Source organism: Anopheles funestus, chromosome 2RL (genome assembly GCF_943734845.2).
Source record: "Anopheles funestus chromosome 2RL, idAnoFuneDA-416_04, whole genome shotgun sequence".
Lineage (NCBI taxonomy): Eukaryota > Metazoa > Arthropoda > Insecta > Diptera > Culicidae > Anopheles > Anopheles funestus.
Genome location: NC_064598.1, coordinates 68,321,005 through 68,340,850, shown reverse-complemented (window position 1 = coordinate 68,340,850; position 19,846 = coordinate 68,321,005). Strand labels below are relative to the sequence as shown.

The 19,846-nt window shown below is 43.3% G+C and overlaps 1 protein-coding gene across 1 annotated transcript in view; it reads left to right on the top strand.

Annotated features, from left to right (window-relative positions):
* The window catches only part of LOC125761994 (uncharacterized), a 34,308-nt gene extending 14,970 nt beyond the window's left edge, over window positions 1-19,338 (top strand). The window contains exons 2-5 of the mRNA XM_049423645.1: window positions 7,142-7,315; window positions 16,475-16,584; window positions 16,679-16,825; window positions 16,917-19,338. Of these exons, the coding sequence (XP_049279602.1) occupies window positions 7,142-7,315; window positions 16,475-16,584; window positions 16,679-16,825; window positions 16,917-18,048 (1,563 nt within the window). The 3' untranslated portion in view covers window positions 18,049-19,338. The remainder of the gene's footprint in view (window positions 1-7,141; window positions 7,316-16,474; window positions 16,585-16,678; window positions 16,826-16,916) is intronic.
* The last annotated feature ends 508 nt before the right edge of the window (window positions 19,339-19,846 follow it).

Below are 19,846 nucleotides of genomic sequence, written 5' to 3'. Positions count from 1 at the left end.
TAAATTCGGTAAGGACACATTCTCCGGAAGCACGGTGCAACCCGATTGCATGCGACACAAATGACCGTTCGGTACTGCATCGTGACCGTACACAAAAAGGAAGTTCTCTTCCTGACCCAGAGGAAGAAAAATAAACCTGTACAAACTGAACTGAAGTCCACTGTGGACTGGACACGAGTCGTACGTACATTCGGTGGGATTTTCGGACAAACTGAGCAAAAGCTTTTATACCGCTTTTGAGTTTCGTGTGTTTGGATATAATATACATCCCTGTACGCCAGTTTTCCATCTGCATCCTCTCGGGATCTTTATAGAGGCAGCGTCTTGAGTGGAATGAAAATCGATAGCAAACATTTTTTCCAATGGACAATATATCCCTGGAGAACGTCCGCGAACAAACAGAAGCGATGAAAATCGAAACCAATAATACCATGCTGCTGTCAGCAGCTTTCCTTTTTGCACGCTGTCATTTCCTCGCGTAAGTTTTGCGATGAGCGATGCATTTGCAAACCGATTTTTCAATCACCAATCGGTTTTTCGGAGCGAAGGTCTCGATCGACTTCCAGCCGGTTAGAAGCAGCTTCACGGTGGAGGTAACGCTTGTAACATCCGGAATTGAATATGATTGGAAGGCTGAAGATGCCATTATTATGAGGGGTTGCGCGCATCCGCATCTATATTGGACGGACCGGGTGTACCATCAACCATCATTAGCCGAAACCGAGAAGGAATCGCGTCTGGTCCGTTGTGCTGCAGCGTGATGCTCTTTGTTCAGTGCCTCGGTTTTTGGGAAAAAGTGGGTGGTATGGTCACTTTTCCTTTCCATTCGGGTGGTACAACGTTTCCCCCGGTCGCGAAGCTTTTGTTTTGTTGCATTGTTTAATTAGCCTCACTGATGAGATAGATGGACCCAAGGGGTAATAGTAAAAGTGGCTTAGGCTTCGTATTTACCTGTGAGCGTTTTCGCTTTCGGATTGCGTGGGAAATCAAAGATTTAAAAAAATCTAGCTGGTGTTTAAATAAAATGCACGATTGAGTAAATTAATGAAAATACAATTATTATAAAGATTAGAAAGCGACCGTTAAAATCATCTCAAGAGCAAGATGATAAGAGTGCCAACGATATGCGATTTAATGTCTTCTGGAATATGTTTGAATTAAAAGTTAAACATTTTCTTTTCCATAATTTCTCGGATTGAGAGAACAAATAAACGTTTAAGCATAAATTAAGAAAGATAGTGAGCAATACGTTATGCTGAGATTATAAACTAAACTTTTAACATAAAAAATGAAAATGAAATGAAATAAAAAATGAAAAATGAAGTATAAGGATGAACAAACAATAGAAAACAGAAAGTTAATTTTATTTTAAAGCGCACGAATACCATACATATTATTTGAATTTTCACGATCAGTTGCAAAAATAGTTACTGTCTGTTGAGTCGGATTTATAACACTGGATTTATTGAATTGTGGATAAAAAAATCTTTTAAGTGTTTTTCAGAAAAGTTTGCTATAGTAGTATAAATAGAAAAGAGATTAATATCTATTGGAACTACAGCTGCCCGGGTGGTTCGAATCGCTAACGATCTGAAATACATAAGCGACGATGTGACTCGCGGCAAGCAACGGAATACAAGATGCAGTTTTAATTGGGAGCGCAGCTACAGATTTACGATGTAATCAAAAATGCATCATTTCCCACCAGCACCGGAGATGAGATCGGGATTTTGAGTTGCATAAATGCGTACCATATCGTTCATGCTGGAAAGCAGGAAGAAAGAAAACGAGCTTCAGAAAAGCGATGGAAGTGAAATTATTCTGTTTTCACTTTCACCCATCCATCGTTCATCTTCAACCCTCCCACCTGGCGCAGTGTGTTGCGTCGTATGTGCTAAGTATGTGCCCGTGCTGAAATTGATGTCTGTGCAAACTATATTTTTTGCCTTCCGATGCTCTCTTCCTCAAAACTCTAATGAGAACACGATTTGCCGGTACGGTTCGGTTTTCGTGTGTTGAATGAACGGTTTGCTAGCGATATGGTACTGCCAGAGCCCAGGAAATTGGACACTAATTTCAATTCATCAACTACCGCACACAATAATGCACCCCACGGTTAGAGGGTCTTGATTTCGGATGAAGTTATCAAGTATGGTTTGCTTATTGCTCTCTCTCTCCTTCTGCTGCTGGTGGGAGTGTGAGGAAACCCCTTACGGTGGGTGGGAAAATGAGCTCGAGTCAATGCCGAACTCCGACCCCGGGGACTGTCTTGGGTTTAAATCTTTTTGTGCAATGTGGAAGACAATGTGCTTTACCAACCGTTTTGCATCATCATCGCCGACGTTTTCTACCGTCCTCTGGTTAGCTTCTCAGGGAGCTGTCAAAGCTCCGGGTGCACCGAAAACCCCCTCGCACACCATTCCTTCCCGTGCCCGGTGTTTAGTGACGATGAAACAATAGGAGAACAACGCGTTGTCGTCCACTTCCTCGATGAGCGACTTGCGTGACGCCAAGGTTTAATTCACTCCGGACGTCGTCATCGTCGTCGTCGTTGTCGTTGGACGTTGGTGACACTTTGCGCAGCAAACGGACAACGGCTGGACGCAAGAAGAGAACGCACGAACAACGATGCTTACGATTGTTCGCCCAGCAATGTGTTTTATCTTCCCTTCAAGGAGGGAAAACCTACCCAGCAATACCGGTGCAGAGTCTCCCATCGTTTTGGGCAATCGGGGTGGCCATTGTAGTGCGCGCTCGGTAGCGATTGTTGCGTGGCACTTTGTTGCGACGGAACCGGACAAAGCAATGGCAAAACGCAAGTGCCTGAGATTTCCCAGCGCTTCCGAAGGTACAACCCCAACCCGGTCCCGTGTGCGGGTGGCCTTCTTTTCGAGCGCAGTTTCATTTTCGGGGCTTCCAACTGGCGGAGGTCATATACGGTTTGCCTGGTGTACGCTTGGGGCGCCCTCGCACTGGCACGATATTAATAAATGAGAAATAAGTTTAAAGACACAATAAGCAATGAACGCGCAGCCCGATCCGAAAGCTAAGATGGCCTGCATTTTCCCAGACTATTGCGGGAACATCGTGCAGATTTCGTGCCATGGTTTTATGTGAGCTAAGCGAACGGGGATGGGCTTTGTTTATTTGTCGCCATTGAAAAAGAAAAAAAACATGAAACCTGGGACCTCACAACAGAAGCTGATGGACAAGAAGGTTTACTATAAAGCAATTTCTGTTGTGAAAATGAGCATTGTGTGTGAACGGAATTGTTCTGAACAGAGCTTGAGTTTTTGCTGTTAAATTCAGTTTATAACAGTAAATTGTTGGGTGACGGCAAAACGTTGTCCGCTTGTGATAAAATGCATTTTTGTGCTCACCTGCTGTTGGGAAGGACTTTTTTATGATACCACATCAACGCTGTTTTGTGCTTTTTTACTCCTTCTTCTGTACAACGAACAGCCATATCAGCGAAAGTGTCAGTTTCGATTTCACGTACAGCAATGGTAGTATACGAAGTGGCGGTGTGTAAGTGCTACTGACAGTTGTATTTAATAGCACGTTCTAGCTGACGTTTCACTGACAGCTATTTGTACAAGCGGGAACGGGCACAAATATGCTCTTTGATATCACGTTTTATCATAGCCAGAAAAATAGAGGAATGGTTTATGCATTTTAAAATCATTGTAATTTCCCTCTTTGGGTGTCTTCTTTTCTATCACGAATCTTACTCACCATCGCGCCATGATTGTTGGCTTTATCAAAGAATCTAATTTTTGACATGGCTCACAAGATTATCACTCGTTATAAAGGCATCTTAACGCCACTGCAATGGTCGTTAGCTTTAGTGTGTCTCTTGTGGAGATTAAGAAGCTCCAAGCATTCTCTGCTCAGTGGCTCTCGAGCACGCGTTCTTGGGCGCAAACTGGCCGCCCCAAAAGGGAACCACGGCAGCGTTCTTCACACGATTGGGCTTTACATGGTGGCGAGTGGGGTTTTTGGGAGAACTGAACGTTGAATGAATAATTATTGCCTGCTTAACAAGTTCCCCACCAACCGGACACGGTGAAGGTGTTGCTGGCGGTTTGCGGCTGTTGCTTTGTAACAAGTGAAACGAGCAAGAATCTACATCTTCAAACTATTCTATTCGGAAAACATACACACGCCGGAGAAACATGCGCCATTCGGTTCGTTCTGTCTGTGGAGCGCATCGTTCAGAGGGTTTCGTGGAATGACCGTAAATTAATTTAATTAAGTGAGATGGCTACCCCCCCTTTTAGTTGGTTGTCTTTTCGACCCAACGACGCAGTGACGTTCGTGGCCGTGGTGGACTTTTCAAAGCCATGAAGCGAGGGAAATGGAGTTGATTTTTCAACCTGAACGGTTGGAATGCTGCCGAAGTTGCTCCTCTCTCTGACTAGCCTCCCAAATCGATTCCTGCCGAACCGGGGAAAGGAAACCATTCCCAATGTTCCCATGAACATGGTGCGCGATCTAACCGCAAAGGGCTTCCGGTTTGCTTTCGTTCCGGATTCCTGACATTACCCAAAAAGCAAAGCCAAAAAATGAACCGTACTCAAAATGCCTTCTAGTTTCCGTGCCGGGCTTTCTAACGTTTGCCATTCTCCGTCCGGTTTCGATCCGAGGCTTTGCTGTTAATCAACCGATAACGCATCCGGTGTTCTATTGGAAAAGGTTTAATTTCACGATTTTCCGCCCTGTACTTTGTTGGTGTGCTTCGTTCATGCTAATCGGGAGAAAGAGAATGGAAAGCCGAAGGGATTACAGAAGATCGTAAGCAGATCGGGGTTGCTGGTGCTGGGTAAAATCGCCAATCCCATCCCGAAGCCCCAGAGGGCAAATTTTCTCCCCTTTATCGAAAACCGCACCTCGTTGTGGTTGTTGTTTTTGCTGCCTTGACTCCATCCGCCGGGAGATTCCCGGGAATTCACCGAATCTGGCGCATATTTACATATTTGGAAATTTGGAAACCAAACGCCCCTATCGTGCGCGAAGCTCCAGAAGTTTGGGTTTTGTTTTGATTTTGTTGGGTGGCATTGACTGGAACAAACCGGGAAGTGGTCAGTGTGGTGACGATGGGATGATTTCAGTCAACCGGAAACTGAGTTTGCTGTATAGCCCTGCTCCCGAACCGACCAACACCAACGGCCGGACGAAGTTATTTGGTGACTTTCCGGTGCAGTTGCGAACAGGGGAGGATCACATTAAAGTAATTGAAACCTGTACCAGATTCTGACCAGGTTCTGAAAGATTTGAAACACTACAATAGCATGTATGGAGTTCTGTTGAAGGTCAAACTCGACTCTGATATCCGTTCGATAAATGGGTCAGCTAGAATTAACTCCAAAAGTATGCCTTTTAGTTATACCTTCCATCTTCCTGAATATGATAAACAAATCCACCTGACGTTACACACACGGTCTCGAAAGCTGCCCAACATCCGTTCGCAAATCTGTTGAAATTTAAGCCGGAAATACAGCCCATCCGTACAGCTTATGTTGGGACGAAAACTCCACCCAGCCTCTGGGTTGGGCCCTTTAGTCGATGCATGTGATGACATGATACACTGGCTCCTGGGTGAGATCTAAAATAGGGATGAGAAGAGAAATTAAAACAAAACAACGAAACAAAATTTTCCCAAAAACGAAAAGAGCCAGGTCAGCAAATTCCAAGGAATGCGTGTAGATGATGCCGTGTGGTGTGGATACCCTCCACAAGAATGTCGTAATCATGTAGAGCAGCGAACGATAGATACCACGCGGACGGATTGCAACGGGATCGCTTCCCGTGCTGCGAGCATTTTCTAACAACCATTCCTTCTTTTCCTGCTCGTCCGAGCTATGATCGATTCGGTTAATGAGGATTCCAGCAAGTCGCCGCCCCGGCCAAAGATCGACATTCTTTCTAAGGTCGTTTACGAAGACGCCATACGGGAATGGACGAAATTATACAAAAAAGATGGAAACAAAATCACCAAGCACAATCGCGTTTGAGGATCATCATCATCTCGAGTGGATCGGGTGGAAGATCTTCAAAGATCATGTTATACTATCGTTTGACTCTATTATTTTCTTTTTCCTTCCTATTTTTTTTCGGGGGATCGTTTGACATTGGAGTTCGGGGAGTGTCTATCTTGGCTATCTATTTCCTATCTTCTTCAACATTTTGGACGTTTGTCGTCGGAGGGAAGCGATCAGTTTTTGTTGTGCAGTGAGCTCGTATGTTGGGGCCTGTCTAATTTGGTTGTTGCTTCTCGATCGTCACCCAAAAAAGAGGAAAAAAGGAAGCATTTTAATTAACGTAAATCGTCACGTAATGGATACCAGGCAAGTTACGCAACTAGTCGGGAATAGGAAGTGTTGTACGGGCACAAACAAGCGCTTCTCGATGTGAAGACCCACCACGGTGCTGGTAGTGTTGATGATCATGACGATGATGACATCCACACACGAGCGTACTAACGGTGGCAAACAAAGTCGTCACCAATGTTTTGTGAGAAATGAAGTGAAATTCTTGTGCGATTCGTCTTGGGATCGATTTTAATGGCTGCAACGATCCGCGCTAGCTATCAATTGATCAATCGATCGATCTCGTCTAAATTTCCATCCTAGTCTCTCTCTCTCACTTTCATACACATTCAACTTCCGATGAGCTTGCATAACTTCTGTACGATCATTTTACTACAGTAAGCGGCCAACGGATACTCTAACGGCAAAGAATGGCAACGGGATATCGGACTTATCAGACCAGTGTTGCCATCTTGCCGCAGGTATATATTTGCACTGGAAAGAGAATAAGAGATAACTGGTTGAAGAATAGCTAAGGAAAAAAAAATCGGGCCAAACGGTGAATGAACGGTGATCGGAAACTTGATCACCCTTGTGCTGTGGTGACGTCCGATAATTGATCAATTAACTTCCTACTCCCGAGATCGGTTCGTTTCTGTCCAAGACAGCTGTGTCCGGTTTGTTGTGAGGCTGACGCACACCTGGCGAACACTTCAACACCGTGCACGCATCCATCGCACCTAAGCAAAAATTATCCATCATTACACAGCCGTCCCAGTTCCAGCGGTAGCATGCGACCGGTCTAATCGGAATCGATTCCATTCTTTTCGCAGATGTTGAAGCACGTGCAGATCTCGCCAATGCGCAGCCGGGCAGATTCCCTGTCGATGCGTTCGTCCACATCCTGTGCATCGTCCCTGTGCGGCAGTCCGGAGCCTCCGGGCGATCAGCTACGAAGTCACTCGAGAGCCTCCAGCTATTCCAGCCTCAACGAAACCATTCCGCAGGTAAGCTTCATTTGCGTATGTTCAAACCAAAAGCAAATTCAATTAAACCCAATCTGCCATTTCTTGGAGAGCACATAACCCCTACATTGACTTTTAGAGCCAGCAAAAACAAGAAAAGCTGATCTAATTGCGACATTGCCATCATAAAATCGTTTGTCTCGGAAATGCCGTAAATTCTTCAACAATGGTTCGCTTGATTTGTGGCACGTACCGCCCGCGCTGGACCGAGTGTTTTTTTTTACTCTTCTAGCGTACTATTTTTGGTCGACATGTTTTCGGTGAAGCTTTCCTAAACTTCATTATTTACTCCAAGCTGCCGTCTCCACCCCGGAGGCTGTCCTTGCCAATCTTCCAATAAATTTAGCTACTGCTGCTGCTGCTGCTGCTGTTGATGATGATGAGGTGCTCATTAAGATGAAGTGGTTCGACACCCAATTTTTCGAGCCAGCTTTGACGGTGCAAAACTGCCGTTTCCGTGCACTTGCTTGGAAAAGCTTTGCGTCCTTCCACAACTCCCGTTTGGCTTTGGTTTGGGCAAGAGGACTATAATTATTGTCATTACCCATGCCGGTTGTTATACACACGACAAGGGGCGGCAAATGGTTTTTTGGGGGTGGAAAAATTCTGAGCCGCAAACAAACCTTACCGTACACGCAATTTGTCGACGGCTGTGCGGTGTGGTTAGCAAATCATCTTCATTTTAATGAAGTATTGTGTTGGTTTGCTAGCGGCGTAGCGTGAAGCTAGCAAAATGGGGGATATTTTTCACCCCCTTTCAGCATTTTTCTTGTTGTTACTCCCAAACGATACCCACCCAGATGGTTTTGTAGTGGAGATTGTGCTTATTGCTTATCCATTTCTCCCGCACCGATCTGTGGGGCGCACACCGTGTGGGGTTTCCCAATGGGTGCACATGGGGTGCCAGATTTTCCGCAAAATAGCAACGCGTAACCGAAAGTGCATAAGCATAGCATTTTGAGTTTTCTTAACAGCAGCAACGGGAAGCACATTTTCACCGATGTGAGAATTTAATGCAAGCGTTACATACAGACACACCCGGTGTAGTACGGGTTTTGTGGTGATTTTACTTATCTTTCTGTTTTTTCCCCTCACCTTCCAAACCATTCTAACTGTGAGTTGAACGCTACTGGTAACATTCTCTATCTGGCTGGCAAGCAACACAGTTTAATTAAATTCTGTACGCGCTACCAAACGGTGTTGTGGCGGATTCTCATGGATTCTCATATGCAACAACCCAAACCGTTGTTCTTTGGGTGAGAATTTAAACCTCATCGTGTGGCCGCGCGTGCTTTGTGTGTCGTTGTGCAATATTCAATCGCAACATTGCATGTGCACCATCGCATACACCTATGCAACAACCTTCTCGCACCGACTGGTGGAGATGATGATGGAATTCATTACAATAACGAGATGGCCACAAAGCGCCGACCTTTTGAAGGGAGGGCTTGATGATCGGTTGCTCACCGTGAGCTTTGTGTGATTTTCCAGCGAATATGTGTCATCGTTTTAATGAGTGAGCAGTAAAGTGGTTTCTAAAGCTTCTCGTTCATTCTCGGAGTTTAAATTTCATTTGAAAAATGAAAGTTTTCGTTAGAATTCATCCAGGTAAAATCCTTTTTTCTCCGCTCTTGTCACATGCCAACGGTTCACTATTAATGCTCTGGGATGAACTCCTAAGACATAAAACTGCTTTAAAATTTTTCCTAAATAATGTTTACACTTCAAGCATTAATGAATCGAACTTTGCGAAAGAATTAATCGTACGAGTTCGCTTGCAGGAACTGACATCGTCCAGAATTACTTCCGTTCTGTGATGGCGAAGGAAACCCAAAACCGACAAAACATATGACTCGCGTGCTCCGGATGTACTTGAGAGAACGTTTTCTTTTAAGCCAAAATATCTGCTTATGACTTCGTAAACGGAAGCCTTGTAAGTGGTGTGCTGTTCACATGCTCTTGCTCAGGAAGCTACATGCACACACAGTCTGCTTTTGTGCAATCGTCGTCGTTAGGGTTTCTTTGAAGGAAAATATTTAATATGCTTAAGATCTTCACAACCCACGCATACGCTAATAGCAACCAATGGCCGCGAATACGCGAATTCAGCGTAGGAGGTAAACCTTACTCGATTGAGATACTTTTGTTTCACCTTGTTCTTATCATCCCGATACCCGGTAAGCTTTTGTTGTGTTTTGTTCAACAGATAACTTCTTTCAATTGTTTGGTCGGAACAGCTCATTTCGTACACCTAGGTTCGTGGTTTTAACATTGTTTTGCTTAATTTAGACCCAAGAACCCCAGACTAAAAGGTCCATCTTTGGTCTCTAATTAAGGATTCTGAAGTGAGAGGAAGAAAAAAACAATAAAGATCCCGACATCGTCACCTTCTCCATTGGCCAAAGTATTTGCTGTCTAACTGAAAGGATATGTAAGCCTTTGTACGATTGCCAGAGAGTTGAACATTACTTGCGGTTCATTATTTGCTCAGTTGTTTTCTTTCTCGGGCTCGGAAGATGCTTGAGCGCTATCCTCTTGTGGAAGTAAATACTCCCAGCAGGGTTGCTCATTTTAAGGGTTTAATTTTACGGTAAAGGTACCTATGGAAGGATGCCCAGGAGCATTCTATTTAATTCCGGCTTTAATCATAACCAGCAACGCGATAGGTATGGTAACTATTTATACATTGTCCATGCTGGAGGTGTTTTTGTAAGCATAACTTCATTAGATAACTATTTTAATCAACGATCTACAGAAGTAGAACTCTTTCATTAGAACTTACCAGCGGATATTTGTAAACGTGGAAAGAATGAATGGTTGTTTACCACAGTTAATGGTTAAGAGTTTTTATTTTATTTGCAAAAAAAACCTAACCAACCTCGCAGCAGGATCTGAATGAGGTTCGACTTACACTAATTTGTCCGTAAAAACGATTTATAAGCGCTTTTGACCAAAAGTTGTGGGGCGGTGTTTTTCTTGTTGCTTAACACCGTCTAAAGCCTGTCTATTTTCTCCTTTGGAAATCATTACGTTCTTGCGTTTAACCTTTCCTTTTTTATTTGTTTTTTTTTGTCAAAACAATTGTCAGTAACTAATTTAGCAAAGAGCAAAGAGTTTTTGGTTTATTTTTTTATTAGTTGAAAGTGGTTTAAGGGTTTTCTAGAAGTTGATTAATATGGTACTTCTTCTCCAAGCTAGACAGTGTACATTTAAAAAGTTCTACAAACAAAACTCAACTACGAAAGAGCGAACGTCTGCGGTTTTAGACCTTCGTAATGATAATGTACAATCCTCCATTTTTTTGTTTTACATTTCTAAACTGTTCTTTACCAATGTGTAATGTGCGTAGAAACCTTCTCTCGAAAGTGCCGGCTAGTCGGACCGATTCACCATCAACAAATGGTGGTGATCGAATCGAATTCGAAAGGTAGCGCCGGAATCCCCACAACAAACTTCAGTATTTAAATTAGTTCGGAAATGTGCTTTTTTCGCATTTTTCGACGCAAACAGTACCGGTTTGGATGCCGCCAAACCGTACCGCTTTGTTGTTTGGTTTTGTTTGTTAATTTCGTTTTTCGGGCAGGGCAGGGTTTCTTTCAGGTTTCAATTCAAACGTCCGATAGACTGTCGGGTACGAACGTATCGGAAAATATGACCACCGGAGCTCATTAATTTCGGGGTCTGCTTTTTGGCGTGGCATCGAGTGCTTCCACTCCTGTCCCTCCCGTGTGTGATTAGCACCGGAAATCGAACGATTTTCTCTTCTCGCATCCGTCCGTCAGCCGCATCAGCTCACTCTCACTATCGGTCGAATCGTTTCAAAAATTCATTTATTATTGCCGCCGGCCATACACCACCTCCTCTCAGAAAGCCATTCTCAAATGCGCATCGAGGATAGTTTTAAAAGCCAAAGCTGGAGTGGATAACAGAAATCATCCTGCTTTCATTATATTGTCTTGTGTATGTGTGACTTTTTTAAAAATATTTCAAGTATTTTCCATTCCCCAATCATTGATCACGTTGTGACAAATGTTAGCCCGTTACAAAACGGGTGTATTCCTCTTTGGTCTGATAAATAGACGTGCTTTTGTTGGATGAGGCAGGAGAGAAAAGCTTGCGATTAAAAAGCTTCCCAGTTCACGTATGTTTTCTTTTATTTCGGTTTGGTTATGGTTCACGTCCACCAGGTTGTGACAACTCGTGTGCCTCAAGCTGCTGGATGGAATATGTGGAAACAGGCGAAAAAGATAAACATAGATAGGCGGAACAACAGCCAAAAATGAACTTCACTGTCCAACTCAACGTTTGTCTAATAAACCATAAAAAGTAAAAAAAAAAAAACAAAGTTAAAAAACCGGTGGCGCTTCCGAAAGTAAAATAAAACTCTTGCAGTTCAAATAAATTGCTGTTTGATAACAACCGTTGTTTCACGTTTAATTTCACTCTCCTTTTCTGTTTTGTTAGTGTGTTCGGAAGTGGCAACGGCGAACGAATACAGCAGTGTTTCGTTTCGCTTCCTGAACACTCACCCACAGCAAATAACCAGACAGTAATCATTGCAATAGATGAAAACAGCACACCAAAGATTACTTTTTCTCAATGTGTTTCCTTTATTTATCCATCTCGCTCTCTATTGATCCTTTGGGAGTTTTAACAAACAAAAGAAGGATTTTTTTTTATATTTCGCGTGATGATACTTTTTACCCTGACTTCATGTAAAGTTCTGAATGGTTGGTGTGCTTTGGTTCGTGTCATTTAAAAAAACTTTATTATTTGTTTGTCTGCTTATAACTACTTTTTTTGCTAGTAGAAAAATTTTATTTACTACCATTAATTTCGATCCCATCTGGTTGTTCTTTCTCATCCAAACATTTCATCGCGAATGATCGATCTGGTTGATCGAGTTCGTTGCACATCGATAAACCGGAGGCCTTTTTCGGTTGACATTTTCTTCTTCACACCAAGACACCGTACTCGAGTGGGTGTAAAATTTATTACCATTGCGTGTGATGTGCCTAAGAGGAAACAAATGAAATAAATCCCAACCATCAATGGTGGAAGATTTATTTTTTTCTTCTCTACGCTTACGACCACTTGGAACACCCCGAGGAAACATAGCTCAAAGTGTAAAATCAATCATGATGCTCTTGACTTTAGTGTTCCGTAACATGTTTAAAGGTTTTAACGCGAGTGGTTCCGTGGGTAATACCGGCATTATACGAAATGAATATGTGATTGTATGGTGCTTTTCTTCAGCCCCAATTCGCGAAAGAGCAACCTTCAGTTACATTTGTTTTCATATTCCGGATTTTCCTGTCACGCGGGTACATTCAGCTTGCAATGGTTCTTGGTGGTTCGATAAGAGTTTAATGTGTCTTATGGCTCCCCAATGTCTCGACATGGAAGGGAAAAGAAAAACTCGTTATACGTTGATAGGCATTACATTTTACTGCCTCGCCTTACGCTGTTAGTTTGTTGAAGAAGTTAAAGCCGTGATCTTCTGCGTTTATGCAAATCTTTCTCTATTACTTGCTTAAATTAAAAAAAGAAAACGGATTTAAACATTCATTCAATTACCAAGCAAAACTTTGAAAATACTTTGTAAGCTATTTCTTTTCCACGTAGATAATATTTTGACTAAAAATGCCAAGCCAAGCTTCAAATATTACCCACAACGAATTTTTTTTATCGTTACTGTTTATTGGATGCTTTTACTCGATCGAATTCCTCCATATTTGATGGTATGCGGTGCTGTACGCGATGCTCCAAACAATTCCTCCTTGCTTTAAAAAAACGACGCAGAAATATGCTTTACCATGCTCTATCTATTCGGGTTATCGTTTTTTTCCAGTGGAAGCAACAAAAAAACACAACAGGCCGGTAAGGCCGTGGCACGATTGCAGCACTTCCCATAACCCACCTACCATTTCATGTTCTTGTTTGCGTGATTCAATCACGTCTTGAAACGCTTCTTTTCACCGCTCTGCGGTGAAGTGGGCGCTTTATGTACCTTCCACAGTGAACTTTTACTCACGATGGAACACAAAAGCGGGAAAAAAAAGAAATATTATTTTTCCTTGCCGCGCGACATTCGTTAGACAGGCAGTATGTGACGCATTCGCTCGGAAAATGGAAATTAAATCGAAAAGGATGCGTGAGACCGCTTTCCCGGTTCGCATCGACGCATGTTTGGCGAAAACGATGGCTTTGTTGTGGTTTTGATACGGGTGTGGAGTGTGGTCGGACAGAGGTGGAAATGTGTCTGCCTGTTGCTTGGATGCTCATTTCTGTAAACCGTCTAGTGAATTGTGATGCCATCGTCATATGAACCGGTGTTGAGTGGGTTGAAGCTTATTTCATACAAATCCTTCGAACGCATGGTAGCTTTTGCACACAAAAGTACGCGACTATTTCCATCCTGCCGACTGACTCGACCCGTTACCCGTGAATTCATTCGCTGTCAAAATAAAAACATACAATGCCAAACAGTGCCGCCCGTCTTTGGAAAACATTTTCCAGCACAAAAGAGCGCCAGGAGGCATGAGATTTCACTTAGAAAGATGGAATCCCCCCGACCTCCGATACGCACTAACTAGCGAATGCATGTTTGTTTTATTTTTGTTTGCTCTTCTAATTGACGAGCCCTTTCTTCTTTTGGGGGGGTTTTTTGTGGTAGCAATTGGTAGCCGACTTTAAGATTCTTGGAAACCACCGGCGTACAATCGGCAAAACATCAAGGCTGCAGTATTGTTTTGACGTGGCACTCGGTTGGAAAATGGCACGCGTTCTTCCAACCGAACCGAGACGAATGTCTTCCCCGAAGGGCATCTGGGACGCATTCCCATCGCTTCCGGATGCGTAGAAATGGTGCGAAAATTTAACTCGAATAATGATCGACACAAGCTGTAGCAGACGGAAGGAAAGAGAATGATGTGAATTTTCATCCACTTGGCCTTGAAGGGTGAAAGTGTCGTAGTGGGGTTTAGTGTGACTCTGAAGGTCTAAAGGCACCAATAAGTGCTCATGATTTGACGACGAATGTTGGATATAATTAGTTCTCGCGCTCGCTCTGTCTGTCTCCCTTTTTCTATTGCTCTTCATCTTTCCTTTGCATTCGAATGGCCACCGGGGAAATTTGTCTAATTAAAATTGAGCTTTTCCCTGCGGGCTTAGTCAACCTTCCCAATTCCCATTTGCTGCTGAATGGTGAACTTATTTTATGTTACTTGGTTCGTCTATTGTTTTTCTAGCAGATGCTTACACACAAATGCACAAGTCAGCGGAACAGAAAACGTCCGGAATGGAATGTGATGGGTGCGCGATTATTGTGACAATAAATTATGGAATTGCACCGACTTGCCACTGTTGGCAGTACAAGCAACTCCGGTTCGAAGGCGAACTTGTCTTTACGTAAAACTTTACGCTGCGCGTGATACAACGATTGAGGAGTAGCGAGCAAGAGCGAAAGAAAGAAAAGCACAAACCATTCACTACTGTTTTCCCCTTTCAAAGCTTATTTCCTTCATGGTGCGCATCACAATCGCACCCCGATCACGCACACCAGCGGCACGCGATTCCTTTGCCTTTTGGGTCGATGATCGTTCGTACCGAAAGGGGGGTGGGTGGCATTTCCCGCGCTTTCTCCCATTCGGTGGAGGTTCGGAAAATTGTGGCTGCATTTTTCTACCACTGATCATGATCAGGCTGATCTTCAACCGAGTTGCTGCCGGTAAATGTGTGAAGATTTACGCGGCGGGCTCGAACGCGCGCGCGCGCGTACATGCTGAGCTTATCAGGCGTATAATTCACTGCTGGGTGTCGGACGGCTTGGAAAGTAAAAAAACCGTGCCGAGCTGGCTTGAATGATGTTTGAGAAAACAGTCTCTTTTTTATCGTTTTGCTTTGTTTGTTTGGTTTGAGAAGTATTTCTTTTTTGCTTAGCTACTCTTTGTGATAAGGTAGACACACTGAAAGAGTGGATGTATCGTGGGAACCGCTTTCTTTGAACCAGGATATCATTTGAATATGTGGGGAAGAAAAGAGTTTTGCAGAAAAGGCCTGAGAAAAGAGTTTGCATCACACGATGTGGAAAAAAGCCTCTGAAAAACAAAAAAGTGTGGAAAAGCCGAAGAAAATTTTGAGAAGGTTGCTTCATTGTTGTGATTTGCTGTAAATTATAAACATATTTACATACTTGCTTTTAAATTGAAGCGTATAATATAAACAAATCTAATTTTGTTATGAAGTTATAAAAAATATTAGAAAGATAATTGTATATTACGAGTTTCACTTTGTACCTTTTTGATTAAACCTAAAGGTAATACCTGCAAGGCAACTTCCTATTACACATCTGCTATAATCCGTTTTGCTGATGCCATCAGACATGCTGATCTCGAAAGGACTCGGAGTTAAATTCATAATCAATCGAGCATGCAACAATATGTTTTTGTCAAAGCTCTTTTGCTTTTTATGGCATTAGGTGTGCTTTAAATTTTATCATCTTGTCGTTACTCTTTGTACACCACCACTAACGATTTACAGCGACTTTCCCTACCCCAAAAGTGAGGAACCTATGCTGTGTAAAAATCACTATAAAAGAAAAGGTTGTCTCGACTGCCAAATTAAATCCTTCGCAAACCATCTCGATCGGTTGGAACTGGATCGAATTCAGCCGAAACCTAATGAAGGCGCTTGAACGCGCGTTGCCGCACCTTTGATGTTACCTTATTTGCCCTTTTTAAAGCGACGTTTCGTTCGACCCAACAGGATTAGGGATTCATTTCTGTAAAGGGGCTAGTTTATTTCGACGGTGGTTGTTTCGGGCGGCTGTTACCTGCAAATCGAGATTAATGTCCTTTTCGGTGGTTGGATTTGGGGATAAATATTGAAACCCGCCATAAAGTTCATAAGCTTTCGGTACGAAATCGGGGATCATTAGAGAAGGGATGATGGTTAAAACAAAAGCGGAAACCCCAACATATTACCAAAAGGGGTTGTGTTCACCCAATGGATGTCAAGATGGAAATACAATGTTTACATCTGTTTTCTGCATTAGACACGCTTTAGTTACCTTATCGAGCGACACAATTTTAAACATCTTTCTTTTTTTTTCTCTTCTTTTTCTTTTGTTTTCATCCACAGACGACCATTAAAATCTACACAGCTTGTTTGCGGCAGGACATCGAGTACAAAACGCTTGGCATTTCGTACGATGCTACCAGTAAGAGTGTCGTGCAGCAGGTTCTTCGAAGGTAGGTTAACTTTTTTGTTAAATATTCAGTTTTATAAGCCGCTGTAGCTATGGTTTGAAGTTAGCTAATTATGGTTTCTGGTTTATTTTTTCAGATGCAAAATGCGCCATCGAGATCCGCGTTTGTTTTACCTCACGATGGAGGTGACTGTACGCCGGCCGGGTGTAAAATCGGTGCTCGAGCTAGATGACGAAGCACGACCCGCGCTATTGCAGGCATGCCATCCCAAAGGTGACTCCAGGTACGAACGAAAAACCACACCACGAAAGTGCCATTTTGTAACGCCGGTCGTTATTAAACATTTCCCTCTTGGTCTCCTCTATATTTGGCAGGTTTTGTCTTCAGCAGAAACCAGGTGGTCTAATACGGGTACACACATCAGCGCTACAGCCCAACTCCCAGTACAAATCGCTACTCATCTCGGAGGAGACAACTTCGGACGAGCTGCTGTCGCTGCTACTCTCCTGTTACAACTCGATCGAACCGGTGGAACAATTTTCCCTGTACGAGGTGTGCCCGGGCCAGGAGTATCAGCGCAAACTGCATCCGGACGATCTGCCCCTCAAGACACAGCTGCAGCGCCAACAAAAGGGCGAGATTATGCACTTTCTCGTTCGTCGTAATCCGAACTATCCACGCCGCCGTCAGCTACTCGCCACCATTGCCGAATCGAAACACTTCATCCTCAACTCATCCCTGGACTCTGCCAACGTACAGCATCCGGCAGCCGGCATCCATCATCATCATCATCATCACCAGCAGCAACAGAACCACCATCACCATCATCATCGATTGTCGCTTCATTCGGGTAGCTTTTCACTTGGGCCAACCGGTACGCCTACCAACACCTTCATCTCGGACATTGTGGACGGGTTGAGTTCGCTGAACGATCTGCCAGCAGACGCGAAGAGCCTGCGGCTTAAGGAAAGTAGTTCCTTCTGTCCTGCATCGCTCGACGATTCGGCCACCTCGACCGATTCCACCGACTCGACCGAATCGTCCTCATCGTCCTGTTCGTCCTTTTCCTCCCTTTCGTCCGATTCTTCCTTCGAGGAGCCGGAGAAACACACCATCGATAACACGAGCAATATAACACAAACGACTTCCTGCCACCAAGCACTGCCACCGGAAGTGAAGAGCAAAAACAGTGCCCAGCATCAACAACCTCCACCCCGGCCAGCTAAATCTTCCAGCATGCTGGCGGCACTTAGTCGCCCAGCGTTGCTGCCCGTCTCGACGCTGGCCGCACCGTCGTACAATCCCGTGTACAACATACGCGAAATTCGTACCGTCAGTCAGTCGTTTTCTGCACTCGGAATTGACAAAAAGTTGGCCGACATTCGAAGCAACACCGGCGTGAAAACGAACACCACCGAGAGCGGTACGGTGCGAAGTAGCGCCCTGTTGAAGGAGATGGTCAATACCGACCCGGCAAAGGGTGTCGGTAACTTTGTCTACATTTAGATCGCTGTTGGAAGCTGCAATGGGGAAAAGCTCATTTTTCGGGCACGAAACATGTAGCGAGTGTTTGTAATGCTGCTATCATCCTAGTCTTAGCTGTAATCGTAAACAAAGCAGAATATCATCTACACGCGCTAGCGGAAAGAATTTTGAGGCTTCCTCGAGCGGAAGCGTTAAAAGTGCTACCGCCGTGTAAAGGCATCGGAAAACGAATCCATTGTAGTTTTGAGTGGCACCGAAACAGAATCCAAACAATGTACAGATTACCAGGTAGGGATGGTTGAGAAGCGAGCCTACGGGAAGCCAAATAGGAACCAGAAGGCAACACACGGTTCATGGAAAATGGGAAATGGGGCCCATCCGCCCAACATCCGGCTGATGGGTGGAAGTGAACATCGATGTTGTGCTGCATGCCAAAGAGTTTTTAATCAGCTAGCTAATGTAAGAAATTGTTTTAAGACACGAACACGACCATACGCGCAGTTTACAAATCAATATGCACCATTAGCCAAAGCCTTAAGAAACGCGTACGGCAAATATACGAAAGCAACGCCTGATCCGGCCTGTTGTCCGTTCGATCGTAGCCGAGTAACTATTGAAATACCAAATGAAAGTTCTTTTCTTATCGAAATAGCAGTAGACGGCATGAGTGGTTATGAGAGCGCGAGTTCTCCATGCATGCTTCCAATGCTTTCTGCTGCCTTTGTCTGTATGCTTGAATTATTGCTATGTTTTTTTCTTTCCTTCTATACAACAATACATCTAGATAATGCTTAATGTTTAGCGAACAAAGCAATATAAACTTGTATACATTGTATTGGAACTATATGTTTGTTTACAACCGCCAACATCTATAGGAAAACTTTACTGTCTTTACGCTATCGATGTATTTTATCTTTCCCGCATTCTTTAGAAGTGTCTATCAGATGTATTTTTATTAACTCGTAAGTAAGTTATCAACTGAAATATAAAGTAGAAGTATTTGAAAACCAGAAATGGCTTTGAGTGTGTTTATTTGTTTTTTGTTTTGGTTTTCTGACTTATCAACTTTAAGGAAAGAACGACTATATAAAAAACACAGAATCTGTGATTTGTACATGACATTGATTATGAACGATGGCGATCTGATGTGAGTTTTAAACGTGACTTCTTTGAAATGGAAATTATACTGTAGAGAAAAACCTTGAAAAGGATGAAGGAGATTTCAGAATTACTCCAAGTCATGTTTTACTTTATAATTATTTATAAATTCATGAACCATGGAGCTGTTAACATTGAGGACAAAGTGTCGTCGATGCTCCGGTCCCAATCTCTCGACGAATTTTATAGGATACTCTTGATGGAATCTCAACAAAACCATGAACTTGTACCTAAGTAGTTTTTTATTTTCCTCGAATTTATTGGACTTATTAAGTATGAACGACATGCTAAAGGAATTTTGTCATATAATCCATTTTTTCATAATAAAAGTGGAGGGTTTTTTTTTATTTCCATTAGGACGCCCTGGTGCGAAAATTCAGTTTTAATGAGAAAAAAGTTTGCTTTCTTACTAGATATTCATAATAGAGCGTCCAGTAAGAAAGACAACCTCTATTCATGTAGAGGTACTCAATATTCATAACAGTTTCCTTAATGACGATTTAAGGTCAGTGCTTTTCGACAGGGGCGTCCCTGTAGTGCATGTGATAAACGGCGCCGGTCAACACCTTGGGATCGGGTTCAAATCCCATCCGAACCGTCCCCACGTAGTGTGTGGTAAAACAAGTCTAGTAAGCCAGAAATGGCCGACATGACCTCAGAG